Source organism: Molothrus aeneus, chromosome 3 (genome assembly GCF_037042795.1).
Source record: "Molothrus aeneus isolate 106 chromosome 3, BPBGC_Maene_1.0, whole genome shotgun sequence".
Lineage (NCBI taxonomy): Eukaryota > Metazoa > Chordata > Aves > Passeriformes > Icteridae > Molothrus > Molothrus aeneus.
Genome location: NC_089648.1, coordinates 25,992,108 through 26,018,880, shown reverse-complemented (window position 1 = coordinate 26,018,880; position 26,773 = coordinate 25,992,108). Strand labels below are relative to the sequence as shown.

The 26,773-nt window shown below is 38.7% G+C and overlaps 3 protein-coding genes across 6 annotated transcripts in view; 1 reads left to right on the top strand and 2 right to left on the bottom strand.

Moving 5' to 3' along the window:
• Positions 1-852: 852 nt before the first annotated feature.
• Positions 853-7,354, bottom strand: CRIPT (CXXC repeat containing interactor of PDZ3 domain). The gene is made up of 5 exons (XM_066546519.1): positions 7,268-7,354; positions 5,801-5,866; positions 5,320-5,374; positions 4,575-4,678; positions 853-2,547 (listed from the first exon to the last, which is right to left on the bottom strand). Exons 1-5 carry the CDS (start codon positions 7,281-7,283, stop codon positions 2,483-2,485), a joined length of 306 nt encoding a protein of 101 aa, XP_066402616.1. The 5' UTR covers positions 7,284-7,354; the 3' UTR covers positions 853-2,482.
• Positions 7,344-26,773, top strand: part of PIGF (phosphatidylinositol glycan anchor biosynthesis class F) — a 25,179-nt gene continuing 5,749 nt past the window's right edge. The window contains exons 1-6 of one of the 2 annotated variants that reach the window (XM_066546515.1): positions 7,344-7,382; positions 7,565-7,811; positions 9,477-9,568; positions 10,396-10,512; positions 14,989-15,097; positions 25,924-26,057. In XM_066546515.1, coding sequence (XP_066402612.1) covers positions 7,584-7,811; positions 9,477-9,568; positions 10,396-10,512; positions 14,989-15,097; positions 25,924-26,037 — 660 coding nt within the window. In that variant the 5' untranslated portion in view covers positions 7,344-7,382; positions 7,565-7,583 and the 3' untranslated portion in view covers positions 26,038-26,057. Of the gene's footprint in view, positions 7,383-7,564; positions 7,812-9,476; positions 9,569-10,395; positions 10,513-14,988; positions 15,098-25,923; positions 26,307-26,773 lie in introns of those variants that run through there. The other variant, XM_066546514.1, reaches the window with a different exon arrangement.
• Positions 21,319-26,773, bottom strand: part of RHOQ (ras homolog family member Q) — a 22,366-nt gene continuing 16,911 nt past the window's right edge. For 2 of the 3 annotated variants that reach the window (XM_066546516.1, XM_066546517.1), the window contains exon 5: positions 21,319-26,643. In XM_066546516.1, coding sequence (XP_066402613.1) covers positions 26,488-26,643 — 156 coding nt within the window. In that variant the 3' untranslated portion in view covers positions 21,319-26,487. The remainder of the gene's footprint in view (positions 26,644-26,773) is intronic. The other variant, XM_066546518.1, reaches the window with a different exon arrangement.

The following is a 26,773-nucleotide window of genomic DNA, read 5'->3' as shown; positions in this document are numbered from 1 at the left end:
ACAAAAAAATTATGAACCAAGCACCACATTATTTAAATTCCTGTTATTCTTCTATCTTCAATACATCCTTCAAAAGGAGGAATTAATTCAATGCCAATATTTATAGAGTGCAATAAACATTCAATTCATGCCAATTCATTGAAGAATTATGATGTCTTGCTTTAGAAATAGAGATACTGGCCAGTTTTAGGAAGAGAAGTTTTATTCACAGAATAACAAAAATCAATCAATCCTATAGCACATGTCCATAAAGGGTGAAGAGTTCAGGGATTATTGGAGAACCTGCCATCTGAAATTGTCACACACACTGCTGACAAGATTTGCTGCGAAACTTGAAGCCAATCGCAGACATTTTCTTCTCACCTATATAAAGAATGTGTCATAGAGATATACACTAATATGGGAATTCCTTGATGTGTTTGAAAACAAGTGACCAACACCAAGTTATCACCAGCTAGCTAACCCATGTACCTCCATGCAGTTGTTACAGTAGGAGAAGCTTTTGCAATAAAAAGCGGCAGCATTCCTCTCCTTGGGGAGGCCCAGCTCATTCCACTATCCTGACAAAGCTTCTCAGCAAACATAAAATGCCAAAAATAATTACCTCTTCAGCAACTGCATGGCAGGAAGGCAACAACAAAGAGGATAACTGTAAGCCCAGTGTTCTTCATTTTGCCCTACAGAAGGAACAGCAATTTTTTCAGTTTCCATTAGTTATGTAGTTTCCTCTGTAATAATATGAGAACAAAAAGGAACCCAAAACAGAATCTGTTCATAGGGAAATTCCCACTGATAGTTTTTCTGTTACAGTTGAAAGACAGTTGCAGAAGCATGAAATTGCCAACAGGAGGATGCAGGGGAGTAAACACTTTAATAGGTCTAGTAAAAACTTCACCATGCATTAAGAATTAATAATTCTTTGCCCTAAATTGAGAATGAACTAAAAATTAACCATGAATTAAGAATGAATAATTCCTTTCCTTTAAATACATGCAAAGGAGTAATTATTATGCTCCACAACAGGAATTGCTTTAATATGTAGAAACTAAGCAAAAGACAAAAGAATTGCAGAGCCACAGTCAGCCTCTCATGTTCAGAGACTGACTCCTTGTATCAAACCAGAGCTGGAAAGCAGGCAGCCTGCTTTGATCTTTTAAATTTGACATGTATACAAACAATTACATCACAGAACTCAAACCCAGTATTTAAAAGACAGACTACCTTAGGATATTATGAGACAGATATTTAGAAATTGATGCTCATTATTTTATTGCCTTGGGCCACCTGATACCATAAGTCTCCTTGGGGGCTAACAAGGGAATAGCTGATCAGTCCTAAAGCCTGTGCTGGTGTTGGATGGGGTGGAGTTCATTTTCTTCACTGTTAGTGGGTTACTGGGGCTGTGTTCTGGATTTGTGCTGAACACAGGGTTGATAATACAGAGATGTTTTTGTTATTGCTGAGCAGGCTTACACAGAGCCAAGGCCTTTTCTGCCTTTTGCACTGCCACAATGGGAAGGAAGCTGGGGCTGTCTGGGAGACTGGGAGGAGACACAGCCAGGACAGGTGACCCCAACTGACCAAAGGGATATTCCAGACCATATGACACCATGCTCAGTGGATAAAGTGGGAGGAAGAGGAGGAAGGGGGGACATTCTGAGTGATCAGTTTGTCTTCCCAAGAAACTATAATGGGTGATGGGGTCCTGCTCTCCTGAAGATGGCTGAATACCTGCCTGCCCATGGGAAGCAGTGAACTAATTCTCTGTTTTGTTTTCCCTATTCAATTGTCTTTATCTCACATTTCCAGGATTTTACCCTTCTAATTCTCTCCTCAGTCCTGATGATGGGAGAGTGAGGGAGCAGCAGTGGGGCTTGGTTGCTGGCTGGGGCTAAACCACAACAATGCCAAAGAAAGAACTGGCAGGACAACACACCAGATTTCACTAGCTTACAAATTTGTGATTTAAGCAACCATACTGTAGGCAGAAACAAAATACAACAAGACAATTGCATTAAAATCTGAAGAGCAAGGTCATAATAGTTTGGGATGAGAATAATTATAAATACTTATAGGCATACAACTAAATGAAGATACTTTAATGAGTTGATGCAAGTTCGTATTTTATACATCTACCAAACATTACCATGAGACAAGCAGAAGACTTGTGATAGGGAAAAAAAAAGTATTCATCTCAAAGATCTCTGTTCTGGTGGTAATCTAGTTTCAACCCATCCACTTGGATATTCTCCTTCCCTTTGAACTCTAACAATTGCTGAAAGCCATTACCTTTAAATACCAGTCAATATTAGTGCTAAAACAACAATAATCAAATATTATGTACATTTTAGGCAAGCAGGCTGTCTTTACCTCTCATTCCAAGTACTATCATCCAGAAAGTAATATTCACAAATCATTTCAGAGAAAAGTTACTGTACAAAGACACAGAAGGTAAAGTTCATAAAAAGACTAGTCAGTACAATTAGACAGACGTTTGCTTGTAGTTCTTCGTATCCAAGACCTTCTTGCCACACATTGAGCAGATGCCTATAAGCACATAGAAAGTCTGTAAATTATTTTAAAATTATTAAAATCTTTTCTCAAAAACACAGTTACTATGTTTTTGTAAGCATCTTTCTCACGAAATTGTTCAAATGAGCTCTTATTAACAATCTATCTGTTCTCAGACATGTTCTCAATAGATACTACAAACTTAGAAGTACTATTGTAACTTATAATACAAATTAATATGTGCAGCATGTGTGTAATCCTTCCTCTGAAGAAAACAGACTCTATTTTGAGAGCATTATCATTCACAATACTGCTGGAAGCCTCTATAATTTGCTGGAATGCCTGAAGAGAGCCAGGAAAGGCTCACTTCTGACCAAAAGGTAGAAATGGTGTACTGTTAATCATTTTAAGTTGTGTACACAAACGAGGCCTGAGATGGGCAGACAGTAGCAGGACTAAGAAAACACAGTCACCAACAAACTGACTGCTAAATGGGCATTCACAGGTGGGGTGCTTTGGAGAACTGTGGAAGTTTAGAACATGTTTTCATAGAATTAAGGTATTTATAGAGCAGAAGTGTAAAACAATGAACACCAAGAATACTTGAGAGTTGAAGTGATGAACACTGATGTCCCAAAGTACTTTGTCCTAAACTCTAAGAGTGTCAAGTCAAAAGACCAGAGTACCAAAATGTACACAAGTTGGGCAGAAGGGTGGGTTGTCTCAATCTTTCCCTCTCCTTTCAAAGCAGAAAGGTGCTAAGTCTTTTATCTGGTAGGACCACACCTCAATTTACACAAACATTCACCTGCAGACAAAAAATGGCATCTACTGCTGCTTTCTCCATATTGTGTGCTTTCATATACTGACATCATGACTGGACATGTATCTAGCAGTCCATTAGGGAAGAGAACAGCAGGGAACATGGCACCTGATTTACTCTGGAGACCAAAATTCAGCCCACTAAATACTGACTTCAGGTTTAAACTGATGATTAATTAACTTGAGATTGCCTCTCAATTTCAGAGATATGCACAGCTGAAGCACTGAGCTGTATAACTGCATTTGCTTCAAGAAGTATATCCTAATGACATCTTTGATGGTCAGAGCTAGAACCTTAATTAAAAAAGTTCTTAATTTTATGAAGATAACAGGTTCAGCCTGGAAAGATACACAAACAGACAAAGATCAAATTCTGAAGCCCAGCCAAACCAGACATAAATTTTAGAATGAGTACAAGGTTTTACAGTATGGGATTCAGGCAGCTGTCTGGGGAGGACCCAGCAGGCAACATTCCTACAGCAGGCTGCTAAACCACTGACACAGTGACACAGCACAGTTCACCTTGTGCTATAAGAACTCTTCGGCATTAAGTCATGTAACTGACTTCATGATGCTTTTTTCCATCCAGGAATTTTAGATTTAGCTATTATAAAAATGGGAGAGGAGAGAAGGGACCAGAGAGACTGCAACAAGCAACTGAGTTTTAGAAGACCTGGGGTTTTTTGGGATTTTGAGGAAAATCAAACTTGTTAGATGACAGTTCTCTAAGCAATTGCCAAGATTAAGTTTCCAAATGTACTGCTTCAGACACCAGAAACATTCTAAAAGAAGCAGAATTACAGAATGACAACAGTTTAAAAGAATCTCCTTCAGTCTCTAGTCCTGCCCCGCTTGAAACAGCCAACTTGGATAAGGCTGGCTCAGGACTGTTCAAGCCATTCTCTGAATACCTGCTGTAAAGATTCCACAACCTCTGATGGTTCCTGCTACCTGAGTATTTGATCACTCCCAGACTGAAAAATTGCTTTCCTTGTATTTAATTAGAACTTTCCACATTCTAACCTGTGTACATTATTTCTTATTCTATTACTGTGTGCCTAAAAGTCTGACTCTATGTTCCCTGTGCCTATCAGTAGCTGAAGATAGCAATTAAATCTCATCTTAATAAAAAAATACAAATTTAAGTGTTGTACTTCTCTTCATAAATACAAATTTAAGTGTTGTACGTCCTCTCTTGTCCCGACCCAAACTGTGGTATTTTGGCACTCAGTGAAACTCACCTTTTTTATAGGCACATCCTTGACAATAGTGGGATCCTGGCTGGTGGACAGAACTCTTACAAATCCGACATATTGCAAATTTGTTCTTTCCATAAGGATCAAACCTGGGAAAAAGGAAAAATATTTTATTTATGCTCCTTGAAATGAAGTCTTTTTTCTGCCTCATCCTAAAAAGTCTAAGCCAGAGGGTGCAGTCAGAAACTCCAGCAAAAACTGTAATTTAGAAAAGGGACATACAATAATTATTTCTAATAAGCTACACAAAGTATGCAGAAAAGCTCCCACTTTCCCTATTAAGAGACATTTCTTCCATCACAGACAACAACTTCATAAAAGCAGAACTAAAAATGCTAATTTTTATTAAGATACTACATGACTTTGAACTTAAACTCCTTCCTTGGCCCTTGCAAACAGAAAGTCCTGCAGACATGAAGGAAATGCTCAAGAGATTATCCTGGCAATCTTAGCACAGAAAGTAAGTATTCTCAGCTTCTTCCTACAACAGCATCAAATCCTAGCAAATCCAGTGAGAACTGCAATAAAATACTCCATGACTGAGCAGAAAGCACCCATGAAATACGTATGGACATATTTTTACTGACAAATCAAATACCATAATCCTTGCAATTTTAATTTATGAAGTGTATTTTGGACAAGTTTGGAGTGGTTGCCTAGCTATGCAGGAAACAGGCTCGGTTAGTTTGCTAACTGATGTTTTTGGCCAAAATCAGTGTTAAGTACTAACCTTGCCTTCTTTGAGGTCAACGCCTTGTTTTCATTTAATTTGCGACCACCGCTTTCTACCAAAAAAAAAAAAAAAAAAAATCAATAATGCCGTTCCAGGCATACTTTAGAAATCTTAATTTACAACTTTTACACATACGCAAATAAAGTCACAAGGAGAGATAAAATATTCAGCACAACATTAGGGGACAGGGTAACAGAACACTTTATGCTCCATTTAAATACTCTATGTATTGTCCTCCCATGCAAGAAGGAAAAAAAACAGAAAACAAAACCAGACAAATTCAATATGAAAGAGTTCTGGGCAAATAAATTTCCAATGCATTAAATCAGCGTGAGAGGGAAAGTACATGACTTAATATTTAACCTGATTTTGAATATATTTTTTAATATAAAGTTTTGGACTTAAGATTGTAGCAGCTCAGGTGCCCAGGTGGCTTTCTAATACCTAAAAGCAAGCTGCTAAACCTTGCTGAGGTTACCTGTAGTGTTTCTTGCACCATCTTTCCATGTATCAGGAGTGATCACCGTTCCAAGCTTCTTCTCACCTACATAGAGAAACATTACAAAGGAGAAAAACAGAAGCATGGAGTCACTCAGGTGGGAAAAGCCCTCTGAATTCATTGATTCCAACCTGTGACCAATCACCACCATGTAATTGGACCTTGGCACCAAGTGTTATGTTCAGTCATTCCCGAAGCACCTTCAGGGACGGTGACTCCACCACCTTCCTGGAGCCCATTCCCATGTCTCATCCCCATGACTAGGAAGAAATTCTTCTCAATGTCCAATCTAAATGTCCCCTGGCCCAGTTTAAGACAATGTCACCTTGTGCTGTGGCTTGTTGCCTGGCAGAAGAGGCCAATCCCCACCTGGCTACAACCTCCTTTCAGGGAGTTGAAGAGGGCGATAAGGCCATCCCTCAGCCTCCTCCTCTCCAGACTAAACAACCTCAACACCCTCGGCCACTCCTCACCAAACCTTGTGCTCCAGACCCTTCACCAGCACTGCTGCCCTTCTATGGACCCCCTCCGCCACCTCAGTATCCTTTAGGTAGTGAGGGGCCCAGAACTGAAACTGAAACAGCACCCGAGATGTGGCCTCACCAGTGCCGAGTACACCGGGGCAATCCCTTCCCCGGTCCTGCTGCTCACGCTATTGCTGATACAGGACAAAATCATTTAAACTATGCACATTAATGCGTTCCACAGGCAGAGAATGACAGCGCATACAGGGCCCTGCCCGGAACCGCCACCCACGGCCTGCCCTGAGCAGCCCGGGACCTTCCTGGGCAGCCCAGGCCCATGTCTCATCTCCATGACTAGGAAGAAATTCTTCTCAATGTCCAATCTAAACGTCCCCTGGCACAGTTCAAGACAATGTCACCTTGTGCTGTGGCTTGTTGCCTGGCAGAAGAGGCCAATCCCCACCTGGGATTTTTTTTCAGGGAGTTGAAGAGGGCGATAAGGCCATCCCTCAGCCTCCTCCTCTCCAGACTAAACAACCTCAACACCCTCGGCCACTCCCCATCAAACCTTGTGCTCCAGACCCTTCACCAGCACTGCTGCCCTTCTATGGACCCGCTCCGCCACCTCAGTGTCCTTTTTGTAGTGAGGGGTCCAGAACTGAACACAGCACTCGAGATGCGGCCTCACGACTGCCGAGTACAGCAGGGCAATCCCTTCCCCGGTCCTGCTGCTAACGCTATTGCTGATACAGGACAGAATAATTTAATCTATGCATATTAACACGCTCCACAGGCGGAGAACGACGGCTCACACAGGGGAGAACGACGGCTCACACAGGGCCCTGCCGGGAACCGCCACCCGCGGCCTGCCCTGAGCAGCCGGGGAGCCGCGGCGGCTGCTCCGCTCGGGGAAGCCCTGGATCCCGGCAGGCAGGGCAGGGCCCAGCGGGTCGGGCAGAGCCCCCCGGAGCCCCGTACTCACACTTGTCGCACACCATGGCAACCCCTCCACAGCCGCCGCTTCCGGCACCGCCCCGGAAGCGCCTCCGGCCGGGCCCCGGCGCCTTCCGCTGCCGGGCGGCGCCGCGCGCTCCGCGGTAAGAGGCGGGAGCGGCGCCCGTGGCCGCGCGGGGTTTGGTTGTTTGAACAAACGCTGTTTCCTGTCCCAAAATCCTCCCCTTGGCCCCCAGCTCGGCCCGGAGCTCTGCCCTGCGCGTCGCGGCCGCGGAGGATGCTGTCCCAGCGTGCCGGTGACGGGGCGGGGCTCGGTGTGTTGCAGGTGCCGCTGCCCGGACGCCATGAGGGAGGCGGAGGTCAGGAGGCTGCTGGCTGCCAACCTGCTCTGCGCTCTGGCCATCGTCCTGGCCACACTGGCCCCAGCTTTCTTCCTGGACGGATTCAGCGTGCTGGGAACGCACCTCACGTGGCTGTGTGTTTGTTCTGTTTGTGTTGCTACCCTTAATATAATCTTACACTTAGTCCTTACACCAAATCGGTCTCCTAAGAGACGTTCCTTTGGTCACAAGGTAAGATTTTATTTTTATTAAATTCTTAAGTTGTTACCAGGCAATACAGAGGGGAAACAAATTCTCTGAAGTAATCAAATGAGAAAGAAGATAATTTTCAATGGTGAATTCTCATTTTCCATTAGTGAGTTGAGTGTAGCACCTTTTGAAACAAATTTTTCAGTATATTCATGATGTTAAACTTTCTCTACCTGTAAATAACCTATTCAGGTGAGTGATTCTATGTTTTCCTGTTTCTTGTCAGTGCAATGTTGTTTGTAGTCCCAAGAATTTGCGTGGTGGCAAAACCTGGCAAAATTAAGTGGCTCAAAACTCATTTTGCAGTCCAGGCCTGACTTATCTTCTTGATAAGTGGATATACCAGGAAAAAATGTCATCACACGCTTCTCGTGTGTAGTTGTACGTTTGTAATAACTTTAAAAGGAAAATAAATATTTTTTCAGGATCTGACACATAAAAGAGATGCTATGCTACAATGCTACATTTCAACAACTAAAAAAAATCAAATGGAAAAATATTAAAATGTCTGCATTTCCTTCTATGATGAAATTATGAAATTTGCATACAGAAGAATCTAAAGTTGGGAGAAACTTCTTGTAGTTGCAGTTTTCAACGGGGAGCATTAAAGATATGAATCCTAATGAAAACCTTTGGAACAGAGTGATTTTGGAGCAGCACATGACTTACCCAGCAGGGAGGGAATACCCCAGAGTTTTAAAGTCGGGGGAATAGTCTACTTCTGACTTGCTGAGCCAGGCAAGATGTAATGCTCTGAGGTGGTTTTTAAGCATTTAAGTAATCATCCCTGCCAGCATATCTTTGTGTGCAAAGCTCCTGTCTAGTTTTGCTGACTGAGGATGATGTGAAATGCACAAAACCATGATGGGAAGGAAGCAAGTGTTTTAACCATCTGTGATTTGAAAATGAAGCACACTTCATGTTCTAGGTGAGATTTCATCCCAGGAAATAAATATAGAAAGGATTAAATGTAGAAAAGTAAGGGTTCATGGAAAGTTACGGAGTTTGCACTGGTGACCTGATCAGAACAGACCTTACCAGAACTGTTTATCAAGTGTTTTTCCTTCTACATGATATAGTGAGTACCCAGAAAACTTGTTTAAGTTCCTTGAAAATTATGTGTTTTGCAGACTTTTAGAAAGTTATGGATATTTCTCAAATATATTCAGAATTTAAGATGCCAAGTTCAAAAGATGCCATGTAGTTTTAGTTAATGTAATTTTGATTCTTTACATAGCAGACTTTTTTATATTGTATGTTTTCTTGCTTTTAATTTTTTTTTTCACTTTTTGTGAGAGTTGCCTTTTAATGAATGGATATGACAGTCAGATGTAAAACAGAAGTGTAAAAATGTCCAATAAAATTACTTCTGGTTATCTTGTAATTTCTGGTTATATTTTTTATACGTTTGCCCTGTTTAATGGGATGCACAAAAAAATTGTAGGTGGAGTGTGATGTTTTTTAATTATTTATTTAAAGTATTAATATATGGAAAACTGTTTTGAAATGTGCCATGCTATTATATTGTGCTGCAGCTGAAATGAAAGAAGTAATCAGAGTACAATGCTCTTGATAAGGTATAGACTGTGTGTGTTACTTATGTTCTGTTTTGAAGCATTATTCTGATATTTCATTGCTCTTTTTTAGATATCCAGATTTCTAAAATGCTGTATATACTTTTTCATGTCTTGCATACTGTTTCATGCGATTATTGTTCTTTATGGAGCACCTCTCATAGAGTAAGTCAGAAGACCCTCTCTTTCTCTAAATATTCTAAGGGGCAGCTCTCCTTGCAGATGTTGGTATAAGTACTTGGGAATTTTCTGGTACACTGGAAGTTAAGGGATCAGCTCCTAGCTGGGGGAAGAAAGGTGGCTGTTTCAGCTTTCTCTTGGTTTGGTTGTTTTGGGGTTTTTTTTGTTTGCTTGTTCAGTTGGTTTTTTTGGAAGCCAGCTCTTAAATGAGACTTCTGTAAATAAAAATTGCATCACAGTTACAAACAACTGTTTACTTTAATTTTTGTGGTAAACATATGGACACAAACACTTTTTGGAGCTTCATTTAGTCATTTTCCCTATAAGATTCTAAAGCACACATCTTGCCTATTTTTCATCCTTTTGATATTAGTGTTTTAACTGTTATGAAAGTTTAAAGAAAGAAGTGTGAAGCAACCTGGATGTTGAGAGATACACTAAGTAGTTGGCTAATAATAGTTTCATGTAGTTTGGTTTCATGGTTGCTGTCACAAGGGGAAAAATAAATGGAATAATGAAGTAAGTATCCTAGCATACTTCAATTTAGAACTAATGATCTATGTGAAGTACACCTGTGGTTTTTTAAAAATTGCTACATCTCACTCTTGAGATAACAGCAGAACTCTTTCCAGCTTCCTCTACTATTCTACAGAGTAAGAAGAAAATATTTTATTCTATTATATGAGGTTTAAGAAAGCACACATGCTTTCACAAGTTGAGTTAGAGGGACTTTTTTCTTCCTAAATCTTGGAACTTTTAGAGCATTAGCAACCACCTCACTTAATTTTGTAATACTCTTTTTCTTTTTGTAGGTTAGTGACTGAGACATTTTTGTTTTCAGTTCTTCTGTCTACATTTACTACTTTACAATGCTTGTGTTTGCTGGGACCAAACATACAGGCATGGATACGGGTATTTAGTAAAAATGGGTAAGTCCTAATCTAAAGTTTCTGATATTTCTCCGAATAGAAATGGACAGAATTGATGTAAAAAATATATAATGGAATTTTTGTAAAGAAAATAAAACTTCCTGGATGATGGGTGGTTTTTGTATTTGTGATTACAGACATATGGGAGCTTTTCTGACAAAGATTTATTTGAAGACACTGATTCAGAAAAACAGCTTTTTATTTTTGGTGCTCAGATGCTAAATCTCACTTTATATGTATTTGAAGGAAGTAAAGTTTCCAGCACATATTCTGCTGAAGTAACAACACTGTGCAATTCTATGTGATGGTTGTCAGACAAAGGGGAGACCTGACACTGAGCTGTGCATGGAGAATCTTGCACATGATCCAGTAGTACCTTCGTAAATACAATTTTTAAAGTAGGAATAGGAAGTCAATACAAGCACTGTTTTAAACTTGAGTACAATATTGAAAATTACACATAACTTGCTCTGTTCTTAATTATGTAATATTAACCCATGCTCATTTTTAAATTTCAAAGAAAGCTGTTTTGAGTGTCAGAGTTTTCAAGGATTAATTTTTTCAGGAGTATGTTTAAAGTAAAACAAGCCTTCTAACTGCATTTTCACCTCCAGTGGCAGCCATGGCATCAGCATCCATCAAGGATAATGTATTTTTCAGAAGATTTCGATTTCTTCTGCCTTTTGTCATTCCATAAATATTAGCAGGTAGAAAGAATGGGACGCTGAAACACAAAGAGGCTTCACGTATGCTTGAGATTCAATGAGATTTTAGTGTTCATCCCCTTTTAATAGTTCATAATGGTGAAGTCTCATCTCAGAAGACAGCAAAAGGTTGTATTACACTGCTGACCTATGGAAGTATTTTTGGTTTGCACTCCTTTAGAGGAGGAGACTTAAATGCTACTTTCAAGTATTAAATTCTGGTTTATCTCTGTTCTCAATTTACTGAAAAATATCTTGAATCCTTATTCAAGTAATTTACACTTGTTCTTTTCAGTGGACGTTTAAATATACTGTAATAAAAGCAAGGAGTCGTTTAGCCAAAATAAATCTTTGCTGATTCACTTGGTCATCTTTGGAGGTTTTGCATCTGAAATAACAGCTGAATTGAGCAGATGTATGACAATATCAGTCTGTCTTAGTGCCAGGTAGATTTTGAATGCCTGTTGATTTTTTTTTTCCTAGTCTAGATCTTAATGAAATTTCAGCACAATCATTGCATAGGAAGCAGTTGTCTTGTTTTGACACTTTTGCTGTGAGGATTTGTCAGTACTTCTTACTAGTGAGCCACGTGACATTATGAGAGAAAAATGTTTATTATTAATGATGTTTGTTTACACTTGGAGTGAATATAGACTACAAAGAAATATTGTAGCAGGTTTCTTTATGGATAGTAGCAAGCTGCTCATTTAAAAATAATCCTGTGTTTTTTCTTTTGACCTCGTGAAATTGGAACATCTTAGGTTTGGGCATGAGATGAGTGAAGACATGATACATTAAATAAGGTTTTCTCTAACCCAACTATATAAATGAGCTGGGACTGGTTAAGTGGAAGAAAAGGATGGTTAGGTGAAATCAACAGAGCTGCTTTCCTTGGAAGCAGAATTTAGGGAATTGAATTGCACTGGATCAGTTAGCTTGAAAGTCTGATTAGGTGTATAGCTTAGTATGAAAAAAAAATTGTTTTTAAGTACCTGAGTGCAATTTAGACTTAAGTAAACTTAAGCCTATGTGCACATAGAATGTGTGAGAAAAAGTAAGTCTATATATTCTACATGACAAACCCTTCCATTCTTAGTTAGCTATAAATAGGGCCCTTTTCACTAATTCTGCATTTGGGAAGGGGTGGGCCCACGCCATCATCTCTGGGCTCCTCACTCTGACATCGAGAGTGGTGACTGATGTCGGGGTCATGTCACTGATCATACGCTCTCATGTCCTGCTGTGAGTGGTTAGAGGGAGGTAAAAGCTGCAGAAAGGGGTATCAGCATTCATGGCAGCATGTGGCTGTTATTTAAATAGTGTTTCAGTAACTTAGGTGAAATAGCCTCCTGCATAAAAGTCTTTAAGAAACCAGGTTTTTGGGTTTTTTCCTCTCTCTCCTTTTGGAGACTGTTTGTTTCAAATCACTGCTCTGAGAAATTGTGTTGAAATTATAATAGCAATTTTAAAGGGTAATCAGGGCAGAAAAGAGATTTTATTTGGATGTTGCCAAAAAATAGTAAAAAAATCATGACATTAGGGCTTCTTCCTGTTTTCATTATGCCTATTTTATCACTTTGTGAACTACATACTCTTACAGACATGAAATGCCCCTTGTAAATGTAGGCATCGTCACACACCAAGGGCTGCTTAGTATTTAGTCCTACTACAGCCAAGAATTCCAAATCTTGTCTATGAAGAAACTGTCTCAATAGATTATTTTGTCAGCTAACCTCTTAATTCAAACATTATTTGATGTGGAATTGAATGTACTGTGTTATTTAAAGGGGTTAAATAATTACTTTAGGCTTTTAAAGACCTTTCTGCCACTAGTGTTATCTTAATCATTGCTACTTTTGTCTGCAGGATTTTCTTAGTTTAAATGAAAGAAATGTGGAAAATGCAAAGTTTATAGACATTGCTGCAGTTTTTAGTCTTATGCAAATGAGAAGTTTATGTGGTGGTTTAAATAATAGCTTCAAAAATTTCAATAAGTGTCAGTCATTCCAAGAAGAAAAGTGAGTACTTAAGTAATGACTTAAAGTAATTGCTCCTTCAAGATGATGCTGGAGGACAAGTCAGGTTGTCTTTGGGTAGCCAGCCCATGCTGCAGAGGGGTTCAATTAGCAGCTGAAATAGTTGCCAAACTGCCAATGGCTGTTTTTCACTTGGGCACCGTGCCTTGCTAATTCGGTTGTTTTGCATTTGGACTCAGTCTGATCTCTCCATATGGTACAGCAGTCTCTGGTGAATCTGCCACACACACAAGATGTCTTGTGAGGTATAACTGTACCTCAGTCAGTCCTTGGTGTATTCTGCTGTCCTTTTCACTGCTTTAAGGTTGTTGTGAATGTTCTCTTCCTTGTTCTGCCTGACAGCTCCCTGCTCAGTTATTCAGCTTCTGAAAATAATTCAAAAGAATTTTCTGTGTGCAGACTCCTAAACAGTTTTCCAGTTACATCAGGACTTTTCAATAAAAAGAATCTCAAACTAGTAGGATTGTGAACTGGAGTATTCTAAATTAAAGGGGTCATGTGATTGTAGAAGAAACTGTTCTGCTCAAAATGTCAACCTTGCACTGTCAGTACTGTAGTCTGCAAGACTTTTTTTTTTTCTGGAAACATTGAAAAATGTTTGCTTTAAATTTGTGAGCTGTTTGGTCAATAGCAAGTGCAGCAGTGTGTACTTGGAAGTAAAGAAATTTTATTCTCTTCAAAACCAAGTGTTCATGTCATCCAACCTAAACAGCACATGCAAAGTTCAGAGTTTACTGTGCATCTAGTCTTCGAGCTATAAAAATGCTCATTTTTTTTCCTCTGTTAGCTGAAGCTAACAGGTGTACATTTATAATCTGAGATGTAGCAAACTTTAAACTCAGCTCTCCTGCTGTACTGATTTGGAGCAGTGATTCTACTAGTCTGGTTCTCCTGTCCTGAAACTGTGCCCTACTGCCTTCTGAGCTTCTGTTGCTCTTTTCTTAATTGGTACCAAGTACCCAAATGTTCATGGCCTGAGCAGAGCAATCAGTTGGTACATTGATGGTAGTAAGCACTCATCTGTTAAACAGAAATCCAGCTTTTCAAAAACTTTTGAAATCAGTAGTGGCAAAAGGCTATAAACTCAGGACTGAAGTAATTTAACATCTCTTACAATGTGTGCCATGACTGGTAGTGTTAGAGTTCTTTAGTGTGCAAAAAATTTATCCTGCAGCCAGTGTACTTGAACTTGGATGCACTGCTACCAAAGGGCTCCAATGTGCAGTTATATTTACTTGCAGTGTTTCTTTTCAGTTGATGGAAACTTGTTTTGAAATATCATCATAGTGGACTTCTATGTTAAATTTTGAATTGTTATAGTCATCAAAAATGTCTACACCACAGAGTCCTTTGTGACTGTGCTTGTGCTTTTCTGTACAGTCCCACAGTACACTTCCGTGTCTGCCTCTCCCTGCACTGCGCACAGCTATCGAGATAGATTTATGTGCTCAGTCTAGCAGTGTTTCAAGGTAACATAAATTAGCTTTTGCAGTAAACATTTCAAGGAAAAAAAATCCTGAAGGTGTTGTATTAAAAGATTGTAATTATAGATAAATTATGCAACTTAGATTTTTACTTCCAGTTTGTATATTTTAGGAGAAACATGCATGCTATTTACCAAATATGTGAATTTTTATGTCTGTTTGTAGCCTCAAAAATTTGGGGAGAAATCTAATCTAACTCTCTGCCATGGTAACTTCTCCTGTTGTTGAAAACTTCTAACACACTTTTTACAGGGCTATGTCCATATGGGAAAGCAGTCTACAGATTACTTCTGTGTGCAGTATACTTGGAGCTTGGTTTGGAGCATTTCCTATTCCTCTTGACTGGGATCGGCCTTGGCAGGTTAGTATCTGCACCCTTACCACAAAGGTACAAAATACTAATTTTCTGGAGATGCACACTACACAAAATTGCTCTGAAGCTGTTCAGGTGTATTGTACTTGGTCATAAGCTGCTCCTACAGAGTTATGCCAGACTTTTAACAACTCTTTGGAAACATCTGTGCTTAGGGCATAAGGAAGTAAAATGCATTATTTTTATTTCCGGTTTAAATAGATTCTTTATTACATGCTTGTGAGTGTCTGTTGCATGCAAATTTTATAATGGAATAGAGCTCTAATGATTTGGATAAGAAGAAGCTAGACAAGCTGGAGGAGAAATGGGAAATGATGAAGATGGCTTCAAGTTTGCCTTCAGTCTAGTAGCTTTTATTGTTCACAGGTAGGGAAAGAAATGCTTTCCTGGTGTTTTAGCTCCCCTCTATCTTTCATAAAAGCACTTAACAGAAGGTATTTTAAATGGATTTAGATCAGTTTGTGGAAATGCAAACTGGTATAGCCAAAGCATTGTACTAAACACTTGTGATTTCAAAGGAAGGCAAACATTAGCTTTTTAGTTGAACAAGAAGAAATGTGAAGCTGGCATTGCAATTCTATCTTTATGAATTCCAGTGTTTATGCTAATTTCTTACTATGTTTTTTGGCATGGAGAAGTGATTCAATTAAACATAACTGAAGTCTGCAATTGCCATAAAATGATGGCACTAGTAACAGCTTCTTCCTACATGTGCTCAGTGTTTCGTAACTTCGTCTGGTTACCAAACTCAGACACTCTTGGCTGAGTAGTGTCTACCAGGCCTGTTCTTAAGCAGATGGTTTCAGAGGTTTCTTCCAGAAATCAGTGTAACAGGCAGCACACTTTCCACTGTGATATTGTGGAGGTGCTGTGGCTTACAGCTGCACTTAAAATTTGTCTTCTGTGAATAGCTCACAGCCTTTATGCCATTAGTCTTTCATTGCAGTAGTGTAATTAGACATTAGAATTTGTATCTTAAAAATAATGGAGGAGTAGGTTAACATTTAAAGCAAAACATTTTCTTCCCTGAAAACACTTGTTTATTCTTGCTAGATATTTCACCGTCAATCTGGCATGGGTATGTGTTGACACTAATTAATTGTTGACAGACATGAATGTAACCCAAAAATCAAGGGATTCACTGAAATGCAATCTCCTTCCAAGTCTTTCTCACTTCCCTGTGCTGATGAGAGGCATGCACTTTTTCCTTAATCAGATGGGATTTTAAAATAGCATGTCTCATCTGGCAGGTGTTGTTTTATTCCCAAAAATCGCAGACTTTGCTTATGTGCTGTGTATAAAACCTCCACCTTTTATGCACCAATGATATGAGGAAAACTTAGGTCAGGGGGCTCTGAGTAACAAAACAAAGACACTAATAGCTGAAGACAGATACTTCAGGTAGAGTTAGTTTTAGCTTTTGGTCCATTCCCACATGTTCCAATAGTGGGAGACAGAAGTTTGATAATGGTCTGAAAACTTTTGCTGTTTGAAAAGTCTTCCAAGTTAATAAAAGACAAACATGACTGAAAATTTAGCTCTATAATCTACACTTAAACATCTAAAATGATACTAAATGACTCCTCAGAACAGTAAAGCATCTGTAGAAACTTCAGATACCCAAACTTGTCACTGGCTGTTTCTGGGTGTGAATACTCCCCAGTGCTCCCTGTATGTCTGCAATTTCCCTTTTCCTTCACCCTCTCCACCCTCATTTCTGACGTACTCCTGATACCAAAGTTAGCAGGTGAGAGTTTATGACTCAAGTTCTACATCAAAGATCTTTTGCCTAGATCTAGAGCATTTGCTGCTATTCTTTCCCTTCCCCTCCTTTTTCCCATCCTCACTTCTCCATCTTACACATTATAGAGTTTTGAACAGTGGGATGGGGGAAGAAATTTTTTGTTCCACTTTGAGTCTGACCTGCTTGATCTTTAATAATGTGGGCAGTTCAAGAGCAGCCATAGAGAGTTTGCTTATCAGTCCTGCAGGCTGCCACTTCAACAGTCTGAAAACTGCAGTTTTAAAGGCTAATTTTTTAAGATCTGCTGTATTAGGGGAGATGAAAAAAGTTCTTGTTAAAATGTAATGTAGTTTTTACAAGTCCAGTTGTTTCAGCAAAGCAACACAGTGAAGCATCAAAATTGTAACAGGTCTTCAAGGCAGAAATCAACTTCTCTAAAATAGCTTGTCAAGGATCCTGCTCACAACTCTCAGAAGTTTTCAATCACCTATTACTAATCTAATATTTGTGACGGTGATCTCTTAAATACTGGTCACTAAACCATAGAAGTGGGAGCAGGGTCCTGGCCAGGCATTTTTGGTATTTGCCCAGAAAACACTGCTTCCCAGCTTGCCCAGCTCAGGCAAGAGATCTGTTGAGATATATTGTGAATCAGGTTCTGGGGAAACACAAATTCATGCAACAGCTGATATCTTTTGTCTTTCTCTTCCTACTGAACAGTATGGATTCAGCAACCCAGGTATTGCATGTAGTAGCTGCATGGCTGTCTCAGAAATCTTCAGAACCAGGAAACTTTTGTGTTCTTCAGAAGTTCACTGGGCACTGGCACAAAGCCCCTTTTTACAAGAGTATTCCTTTTGCTACCTGATGTCAGGTGATTACAGAAACTCATAGTGAATTCTTTCACTGTAACAATAAGAGAGAAGTGCTTTCTCTCTTGTCTTCAACCTCAGACAGGGGAAAGAAGAATGATCCTCAGAGAAGTCTGCTGTTGTTGCAGATCTGTTTAGTTTGTGAAGATCTTTAGTGCTGATTGCCCCTGAGTGACCTAACCACTTGCTGAACATAAAAATACCTCCACATAGTACAGCTGCAGAATTAATAATAATAATATTTTTTAATCTCCCCCAAATACAAGGACTACTAATTTTTTGCATAGAATGCCACAGAACTTCAGCTGGTATGTTTAGGGGAACACCTACAGATTAAGTCCCAAGCAAGGTCTGAAAGAAATCATGTAGACCTTAACGTGACTTAAAAGTAATCAGAACCCAGTCAAAACCAAATTACTCCTAGACATCTGCATGAGTAAAGTATTAAGCTGTTGTGCTTCTGACATCAGCTGTTTCTCATATTAGCCTGAAGACAGAGAGCTTGAGGATTACAGTTTTGGATTTACCCTTTTCCTATCCAAAAATGGACTCAAATGGAACAGCTTAGTCTTTGAACTCAAGACCAGCTTCTGAGATAAAAAGAGGTTTCATTAGTGATTGTTTTCCTTCTTGTATTTTAGCCTTTGTGCTGTAAACAACTGTTTTTTTGATCTGTAGTGGAAGTGGTTCTGCTTTAAAGCAGAAAATGTGGTTTAAATCTTATTCGTTGGGGAAGACTTAAGTGGTATTATTATTTTAGAGAGCAGTGTTAAGGCCTTTAAGCCTGCTTATTGCAAAATCTGGTTCTGATGTTTGTATTGATTATTGTTAGTATTTGTGGTGTAACAACATGCAATAGAAACACAGCTGCATTGCTACCTGTAACTTCGGAAAATTCATTATTGGCAGATTGTCACAGAAAAGGTGAGATTGGTACTACAAGAACTGGATGGATCAGCAATAATTGAGAAATATCATGTGATAAAGCCAACCAAAGGGGTTTTGCTGCTGCCCTTGGGCTCTGTTGGTAGTCCTGGAATGTCAAAAGTTGTCAAAACCACAAAATATCCAGCTGGTACAGAAATGTGCTGTGAGTTTGGGGTGAAAAATGCTATTGCTTTAGCTTTGTTAGAACAATATAATATGAAACAAGCTATACAGAAGAAGTCACTGTATCTTGAATTGGCATATTTTTCCACTTAATTGGGATTTAGCACTTAATCAAATCTGGTGTCTACACTTTAAACTGTAGATAGTTTAAGAGTATCTACAGTCAACTTTTAAATTGAAAAATTATTCACGAATGGGAGAATTGTAAAGCTGCTTCTGTGAAGTCTGGTTTGTTGATAGAAAGGTCTTCAAATGGAAATGGCCTGTAGTCACTCACCTAACGCAAACAAGAGGTTGGAGGCAGTACTGTGAATGCTGGAATCCAAGCAGAGTATTAAATAAAGCTGTCTGCACTATTCTGTAAGATACTTGGCTGAATTGCCACACTCATACCTATCACAGTTCTTCTGCTTTGTGTCCTTCAAAGAAAAAGCAACATTGGTTTCATTTTTTGCAACTGTTTCCCTGCCCTTGGCAGTCTGTTTTGAGTCTATCATATTTTCCTGCAAATAGAAAGAGGTGAAAAATTACCTGGTAGTCATTGCTTTACATTGTGGTTGAGATGTATCAGTAGAAGTTGTACTTTTGTACTATTACCTGGATCTTACCTGGTCAGAAAATCAGATGTCAGCATCCTTTGTGTCTTTCACTAGAATTTGTTTTTACTTCTAAGTACTTCAGGGTTCTGTGGAGTAAACCTGATGATGAATTTCATAACAAGAATTCTAACTCATGTGCTAACGACTAAAGCCCAAATGCTACTTCATCCTTACTTATTTACAAAGCAAAGGAAACATGTTGCTTCTTTATACATACATCTTGTGACATGCAACAAAACTGAGATAAATACAGATGTCTCAGAAAATCTTCACTTTATTTTCCATGTTTATGTTTGAAAAATATTGCATACAGGGGGTATTCAGATTGGTGTGCCTCTCTACCCTTAAAAATAATAATGTTAATTGCATTTTTTAAGCATACAACAACTTCTATGCTAAGGAAATATTACTTAACAGGAACAGAATATTGTTTCAGAAATAAACTAACATTAATTTTCTGAATAATGTTTGAGAATGGAGATGGAAAATATATAAAGTATTTCTGTTAGAAGTATAAAATATATTGCTGAAAGTCAGTTTGCGTCCTATGATTCGGGTTTTTTTCATTATTCTGTTGCTTTTTTAAAAGCAACTTTTAAGTGTGCCATGTATGTTACTCCTCTGATAGCTTTAAGAAAAATGTTGTAACTATGCCAAACAGTTGGTCAGGGAGGCCCAGTCTGTTGTTATTCCTGCTTGTAGGTCTAGAATTTGGCTTATCTCAGACAAAGGTAAAGCTTTCCCCGACTCATTCTGCCAGGCGTGTTTCAGTTAGACTGGTAGACTAATTTTGCCAGCGTTTTGAGATTGTTATCCTATTTTTTAGTAATTTTTAAAGCAGTTTGCAATGCTTAATTGTGATGATTTAAGTAAGGCTGTTCTAGACAATTTAGAGTTGTACATCCATCTCAAGATGCCTCTAGGCTGATCAATGGGTATGTAAGGATTGCAGTTAGATAGGACAGTTCTACAAAGAAATAGAAAATAACTTCCTTTCTTACAGTTGCTTAGTTTTTCCAGATTGCCTGTTTCAAGTTGATGGAGTGCTTTTAATAACCACATGTGATCAGGATATTGGCTTCATGTGTCCCTGAGAAGTGGAACCTCAAAACACACCACCACTAAAACAGGAGGGGATGATGTAGGAGTTACTAGGCACATCCTTTCTCTACTCAGCTTGAGGAAACTAGTTGCAGAACAACAGGGGATAGTTAAAGACGACAACGTTATCAGCACACTTTTTATGTGGTGGAACTATTATTCCAGACACAGCATTTGAGAACAACTGGATTTAGCTCACTGGGGAATTCCTCAGATTATTGCATGTTTTGATAACAGACTTTTAAATCATGTCTCTGTGTTTGTTGTGTGCATGCCCTCCCATACATCCAGGTTTTTTTGGTAGCTTAACTTTGATCTGTACCTGTTACTAGTGGTAAAACGTGACTTGGAAACAATATTCTGCTTACAGTGTTATCATTAGGTAGAAGTAAAATTGCTATATTCCTACTTCATAGTGGATACTGCAAGTATAATAGGTAGTGCTGATAAAGCTCACCTGAGTTGACTGACTGCCATGTAATTTAGCCAATATGACTGTAAATACTAGCCTTAGATACCTCTCAGACATCTGTAGCCTGAAAAATAATCCAGAGAATGTTGGGTACAGTTCTTGATGCTTACTCAAGTAAGCTGAAATGGGACTATAAACTTTCACTCTACTTTGGTTCTTCTTAACACAGCTCAGAGAGTTTCCTTCTTGTATTCCTTTTTGGATCTACTACCTACTGTGAAAGTTTTGTTATAAGAGAAGTTGCTTAATATGAGAAGAAGGGATAATACACAATTGGAGTTGTTTTAAACAGAGGTAGAAGATTGTTCCACTTCAGTGTGGTTATCATTGTTTATTTAATAATGTGTTTTCTCAATGTAAACCTTAATGGTGAGATTAAAGGCTGTTATGCTTGCTATAACTTTAGAACACAAATCCATGAAATCAACTTCGAGTTACAAATGCCAGCCTGAAAAAAGCCTCTCACTTTCTTCTCGGTGTGTACTTATCAACACACACATTTGGTACAGTGTGATAAGACACTTGTAGTTAACATGTGCATGCAACCAAAATAGATTAAAGGCATGTACTGAAGTTTTTGAGACAGTACAGACTAAACAATCAGGAATTTAAGGCATGTTAGAAACAGGGAGGGAAAATAATTGTGCTCATTTATTCAGTTTTAAAATGAAACAAAATTATTACATAGCCTTCTAATTGACAGTCAGAAATTAGTTTTTTGAAACAGTAAGCATACAAAAAATTGTGTTTAGGAATATGAGAAAAACACTGTTAAGTTTACTGAAAAGTAAGTACAGTAGATTGCCCCACTGTATTTGCATTTGTATAATGAAAGTTCCAGCAGGCAGCTGCTTACTTCATAATATCTTTAAAAACTTTGTGTTGCTCCTCTGGTCTATAAGCATCTGGCCCTTATGTCCTTATCAATGTCTATGTAATTCCCTTGCATGGGACGCAAGATTCGTAATAGATGACGAAACTGTCATGCAGTCAGAATTCTGGTTTAGCCAGCTGCATGCACAGTCCAGCAGAGCTAGGTACCTTGCTGGGATCCTGCAACATGCTCTGTTTTCCATGCAATATGCTAAGCATTCTCACATCATAGAATCTTAGATGTTCTAAAGAGCGCTGAGGAAAACTAGCCCATTTGTGTCCTGAAAGGTTGGCAATTCCTATTTTGAGTCATTATTCTTAAAATGAGTTCTAATATATACTAAAAACCTTGCAGTTCTGCAGTGTCTTTTAAGCTAGCCTAAAGAAATTCCTGTGAAGTCCTAACACTGCTGCCAGATGAAAAGGCAAAAAGAAAATTTAAACAAATAGCAGAAGTCAGAATTGCTTTGCATTAAACACTGCCTCATGCTCTGTCTATTAAAATGCATTTTTTGTTCTTGGTAAGATTTGTTTTTGCCAAGCTGCTGTTCAGGTTCCTAATAATCATCTACAGGTTGTTAAAATTGCCCTTTTCACCATGCATTTGATATGTAAAAAAACTGATTCTTCTTGTGTTAGGCTGTGAGAATGGTAGCTTATGCTTCCCAGCTGCTGAGACAGATAAGGCATTTCATGACAGTTTCATGAAAAGTGTTCTGTTCTATCTCCTGTGCTCCCCACACTTTTCTCTCCTTATCAGCCTTTTTTCCCCTCAGCAAAAGTGCAGCTTGGCCATGTGGCCTAACATCTTATTCCCCTGCTGCTGACCCAGCCCAGACATGACATCTGTACTGGGGCAGGATATGTCAGCTTCCTCAAGGCAGAAAGGGAGCATGATGTAGGAGGAACTGAGCTGGAAAGTTCTCAGGGGATGAGAGGGGTGTATTACAAGTCTCATATTTTAAGCAAGCAGAATGGAATCTCTTGAAACAGGCAGACAGATATTTGCTGCTTAGATTTTTATCACTTACAGGCAGTTCATACCAAGTCAAGGACTTTAAACCAAGTTTGAGATAACATGAAAGAGGGGGCAAAAGCAGGCCAATTGAGTAAGTCAAAGTCATTTAAAAAGGTCCAGAAGAAAGTGATTGGGTCTCAGAAAAATGAGGCCAGCAGCTAATACAAAATAAAGCAACCCACTTCCACAGAAAGAGGCAACCCATTTTCATAGACAGCCAAAAGCATGTGAAAGTGGTGTTATTTTAGTGCAGCTGCTGTGCTTAAGAACCATATCTTAATCTGTCTTTGATAACTTGCTGCTTTAGATATATACCCATGGGTGCCTCAGGCTATTTGTAGCCTAAAAGCCATCAGTCAAGAACAAAAGGTGCAAAACTGGTATTATTACCTGTTTGTTAGGGGGTTTTGCCAGGTCTTGAGGGTTAGAGAAAATGGCAGAAGGACAGCAACAGTCTTAAGTCCAGGCTTTTAACTGCTGTGCTGAGGGAGTTTTCAAAAGGCCAATCAAACTGCCCTCAGAACTATTTTGGGCTGTCCAAGCAGCACAGTAAGAATAAGTGTCTGGCCTAATACCCCTCTGTTCCATGCCACTAGAAGGGATGAGGTGGTGTCTCTTTCTGTCTTATTCATAGATGGGGAGATGGTATGTTTTATGTTTTCTTCCCTTTGCTTCCTATCTTTTCCACCTGCCATTTGTGAGTGTTCAGAGGTCAGAGATTCAACTCTTAAGAGAGAGAGCCTGAAACTTAGGTAAGGTAACAGTGATTTTTAAAAGCCAAAGCAAAAATTGAATGTTTTAGAAGACAGACAGAGGCATAATTTAAAAGTTACACAGCTATTGAAAAAACATGTCCCAAGTTGCAGTTCAGTCAGGTGAAAGAGGCTACAACAATCATCAGATATGTTTTTAATCATACCAATAATCACCCACTATACACAAAATAGCACAATATACAGGGTCTTTGGGTCATCAGGGGTATTCGCTCTCTAGTTAGGGGAATATGATCAATTCAGAGTCCATCATCTACCTATAGTTCTGGAAAGCAAATAGGCAACTACAAATTCACCTAATGTAGGTAAAAATTTAATGAAGGATTGATCATTGATCACTCAGCAAATCTGATGTAAAAGCACCACCGAGTTAAGAAGCCTTTGTCCATAGTTTTGTGGATATTGGAGTGGTATTTGACTTCATCAGTGGATAAAAAAGTATGACTTGAGTTCCATCTGAACAATACTGAGTGAGCAGAAGGGTTTCAGGGACTTTTTTTATTGTTTTGTCCTTTAGACAAATGTAATATGCAAAATGCTAGAAATAATTACATTTTGTTTAAAAGTTGAAAAGATCCACCTGAAGTGTAAGTTTAGCCAAGGCCACAAACTTATGTGAGTTTCAAATGCATGTAGTACTTACCATGCCAAAGCCTCTCAAGGCTTTTTATAGATGATCTACTATACACAGTAAATGAATGAAAACAAGCAAATCTTTGGCTTGAGAGGCAACTGCTGAAATACTCAGCAACAAAAGCAGCAGAGACAGAATGTATGAAAGTGAAAGAATGAAACAAGGTCAATAAAGAGTACCTAAGGCACCTTGTTTAGTAATCATCTTTGCTACACTCCTTAAGACCTCCAAATAACATATAAAAGCTGTAAATGCTAAGGAATGTGAAGATGAAACAACTGAGGAGATGGAAGATGAAAGAACAGAGGACAAAATACATTACTCTTTTTTGTAGTTAAAATTCCCATGATCAAAGGATGTGAATAAATATATTCTTTTAAGTGATAATGAAGTAAAGAGAAGAATCAGAGCTAGGAAAATGAATGAAAGGAGGAACCAGTACCATTAAGAGTAGGTTCATTTGATATTCATGAATTGCAAGTCAAAGTGAAGTAGAAAAGAAGGCTGGAGATTGGGATATTTCCTCTATTGTCTAGTGCATTTCTCAGTCTCAAGTACTATGGGGAGGGGGAAATATCCCCCTTAATTTAAAAAACAAAAGAATAGGAGAGTCCAGTCCATACTTGCTTTAGGAATATGCACTGTAGAGCAGGAACTGCAAACCTGTCCTTGCGAAAAAACAAAAAGAAAGCAAAGGAGAATTTTAAAGAGGCCTGGGAATTCTGTTTATTCTAAAATAAATAAATTAATTGTCACCTTAGTTGAGACTTTTCATCAAATGCAGTATGTAGTGGACTGGTACTATAAGCTACATCTGATGACAAATTGGTTAAGTCAACTACTACTTGGTTTGGCCATTCCTCCCTGCAAATCAATACCAATTAAAAAAAAAAAAAAAGAGCAGGGAAGAATTCTATTACTACTCTGGGTCAGCACAAGATGGTTTGTTAAAGTGAGTCAGATCTATTGAGTTGGTTTCCTTTTCTTATAGTTGAAAATAGAGTATATAATTAAAGCTCTCTTTGACATAACTGGCTTATTACAAGTTTGATGATCTGGGTGCAAGATGTTCAGTCAGCTTCCAATTTTGTGTTCCCTCCCTACTGCTAGCCAGAGGGAAATTTATCCTTTTATATACTTTTCAAGAAAAAAAGCCAACAAACCTCTATCTATCTCTAGCCTTATTTGAATACTAATTCCTCTATACACACCTGAAAGTTTCAAAACACCATGAGAGATTGAAAGGAGAAGTTGCTGAGAAATCCGTAGGTATCCAAATGTGTACAGCAGAGTAGGAAGTCAGGTCAGCTGAATGCTTCTCGGGATATAGATACTTCTAAGGGGTGGTTTTTTCCACATAGTTTTTGGACTATCAAACTAAAGTCTGCAATAGCCAGAAGCCTGCTTACATTTTAATGCATATTAATTAAAAACTGTACAACAGCATTTAGTGTTTATGAAGATGATTGTTACGCTTTTGGCATTTTTAGGAAAGCACATCAAGCTTTAAAGTAGAATAAGACTTCTGTCTTTCGGTACCTAGACTTTGTGCTCATGAAGTACAAAAAACCACAGACATTTTCCTCATTGTTGCTTTTGCCTTTTGTTCTCCCCTCAGGTATGGCCCATTTCCTGTTCCCTCGGAGCTACCTTTGGCTATATGGCTGGTCTGATTATTGCACCTCTGTGGATACACTGGAACCGGAAGCAGCTTACATACAAAAGCAGATAACTGGAGCAAAAAGAGACAAGGTATTTCTTTGTGCAGATTCCATACAGACTGTGCAAAAGTTGGGGGTTTTTAAGAGATATGTATATATATATATATATATAGTCAAAGCAGAAGACTGTCCAAATGCAGTTAGAGTATTTCAGGCCAAGCATCTCCACTCAGTAAAATCACATAGATGCCATTTCAGCATGGTGCAGTTTTTGCTTCCTCTAGACTGTGTAACCCTGAGAGATTGTACCTTCCAGTCTGAATAAAATATTTGTAACAGATGTGGTGGCTTCTTATTACAAGTTCGTTGAGTTTGATTTTATTCCTCTGGATTTCACTGGTTGTAGAAGGCAGAAACGTAGGTTTAACTTTCAAACCTGGAACAAATTCACTATGTACTTAATGCATTGTATTTAAAATCAGTAGAATTTCACAGTAAGCCTGGCCATTGTCAAATGTCTCTCACGTGATCAAACAGCAGTTTATGCATCTTGAGCCTATTCTCTTCTTCACTGTGTGTTTCTTTGGAGTTAGAATGGCTATAATAGCTTCATCAAAAACAGTCTTCAGTCCTTTCTGTGTTAAAGCTGAACACTCCACGTAACAGTAGGCTCCTATCTGTCAAGAAAATAAGTTAATTCAATAGCAGTACGTCTCAGCTGTTCAATTCCATCTGAGCACTTCTGCTTTTTTTTCTCCCCCCATAGCAACATTACAATGTTTGGCTGCAATCTAAAACAAGTTATCT

What these genes read in the sequence shown, in the direction of transcription:
- CRIPT (XM_066546519.1), bottom strand. An exon ending in TGGTGCAAGAAACACTACAG is followed by an intron (nt 5,375 to 5,800) that starts GTAACCTCAGCA and finishes TTTTTTTGGTAG; the next exon opens with AAAGCGGTGGTCGCAAATTA. An exon ending in TTGACCTCAAAGAAGGCAAG is followed by an intron (nt 4,679 to 5,319) that starts GTTAGTACTTAA and finishes CCTTTTTCCCAG; the next exon opens with GTTTGATCCTTATGGAAAGA.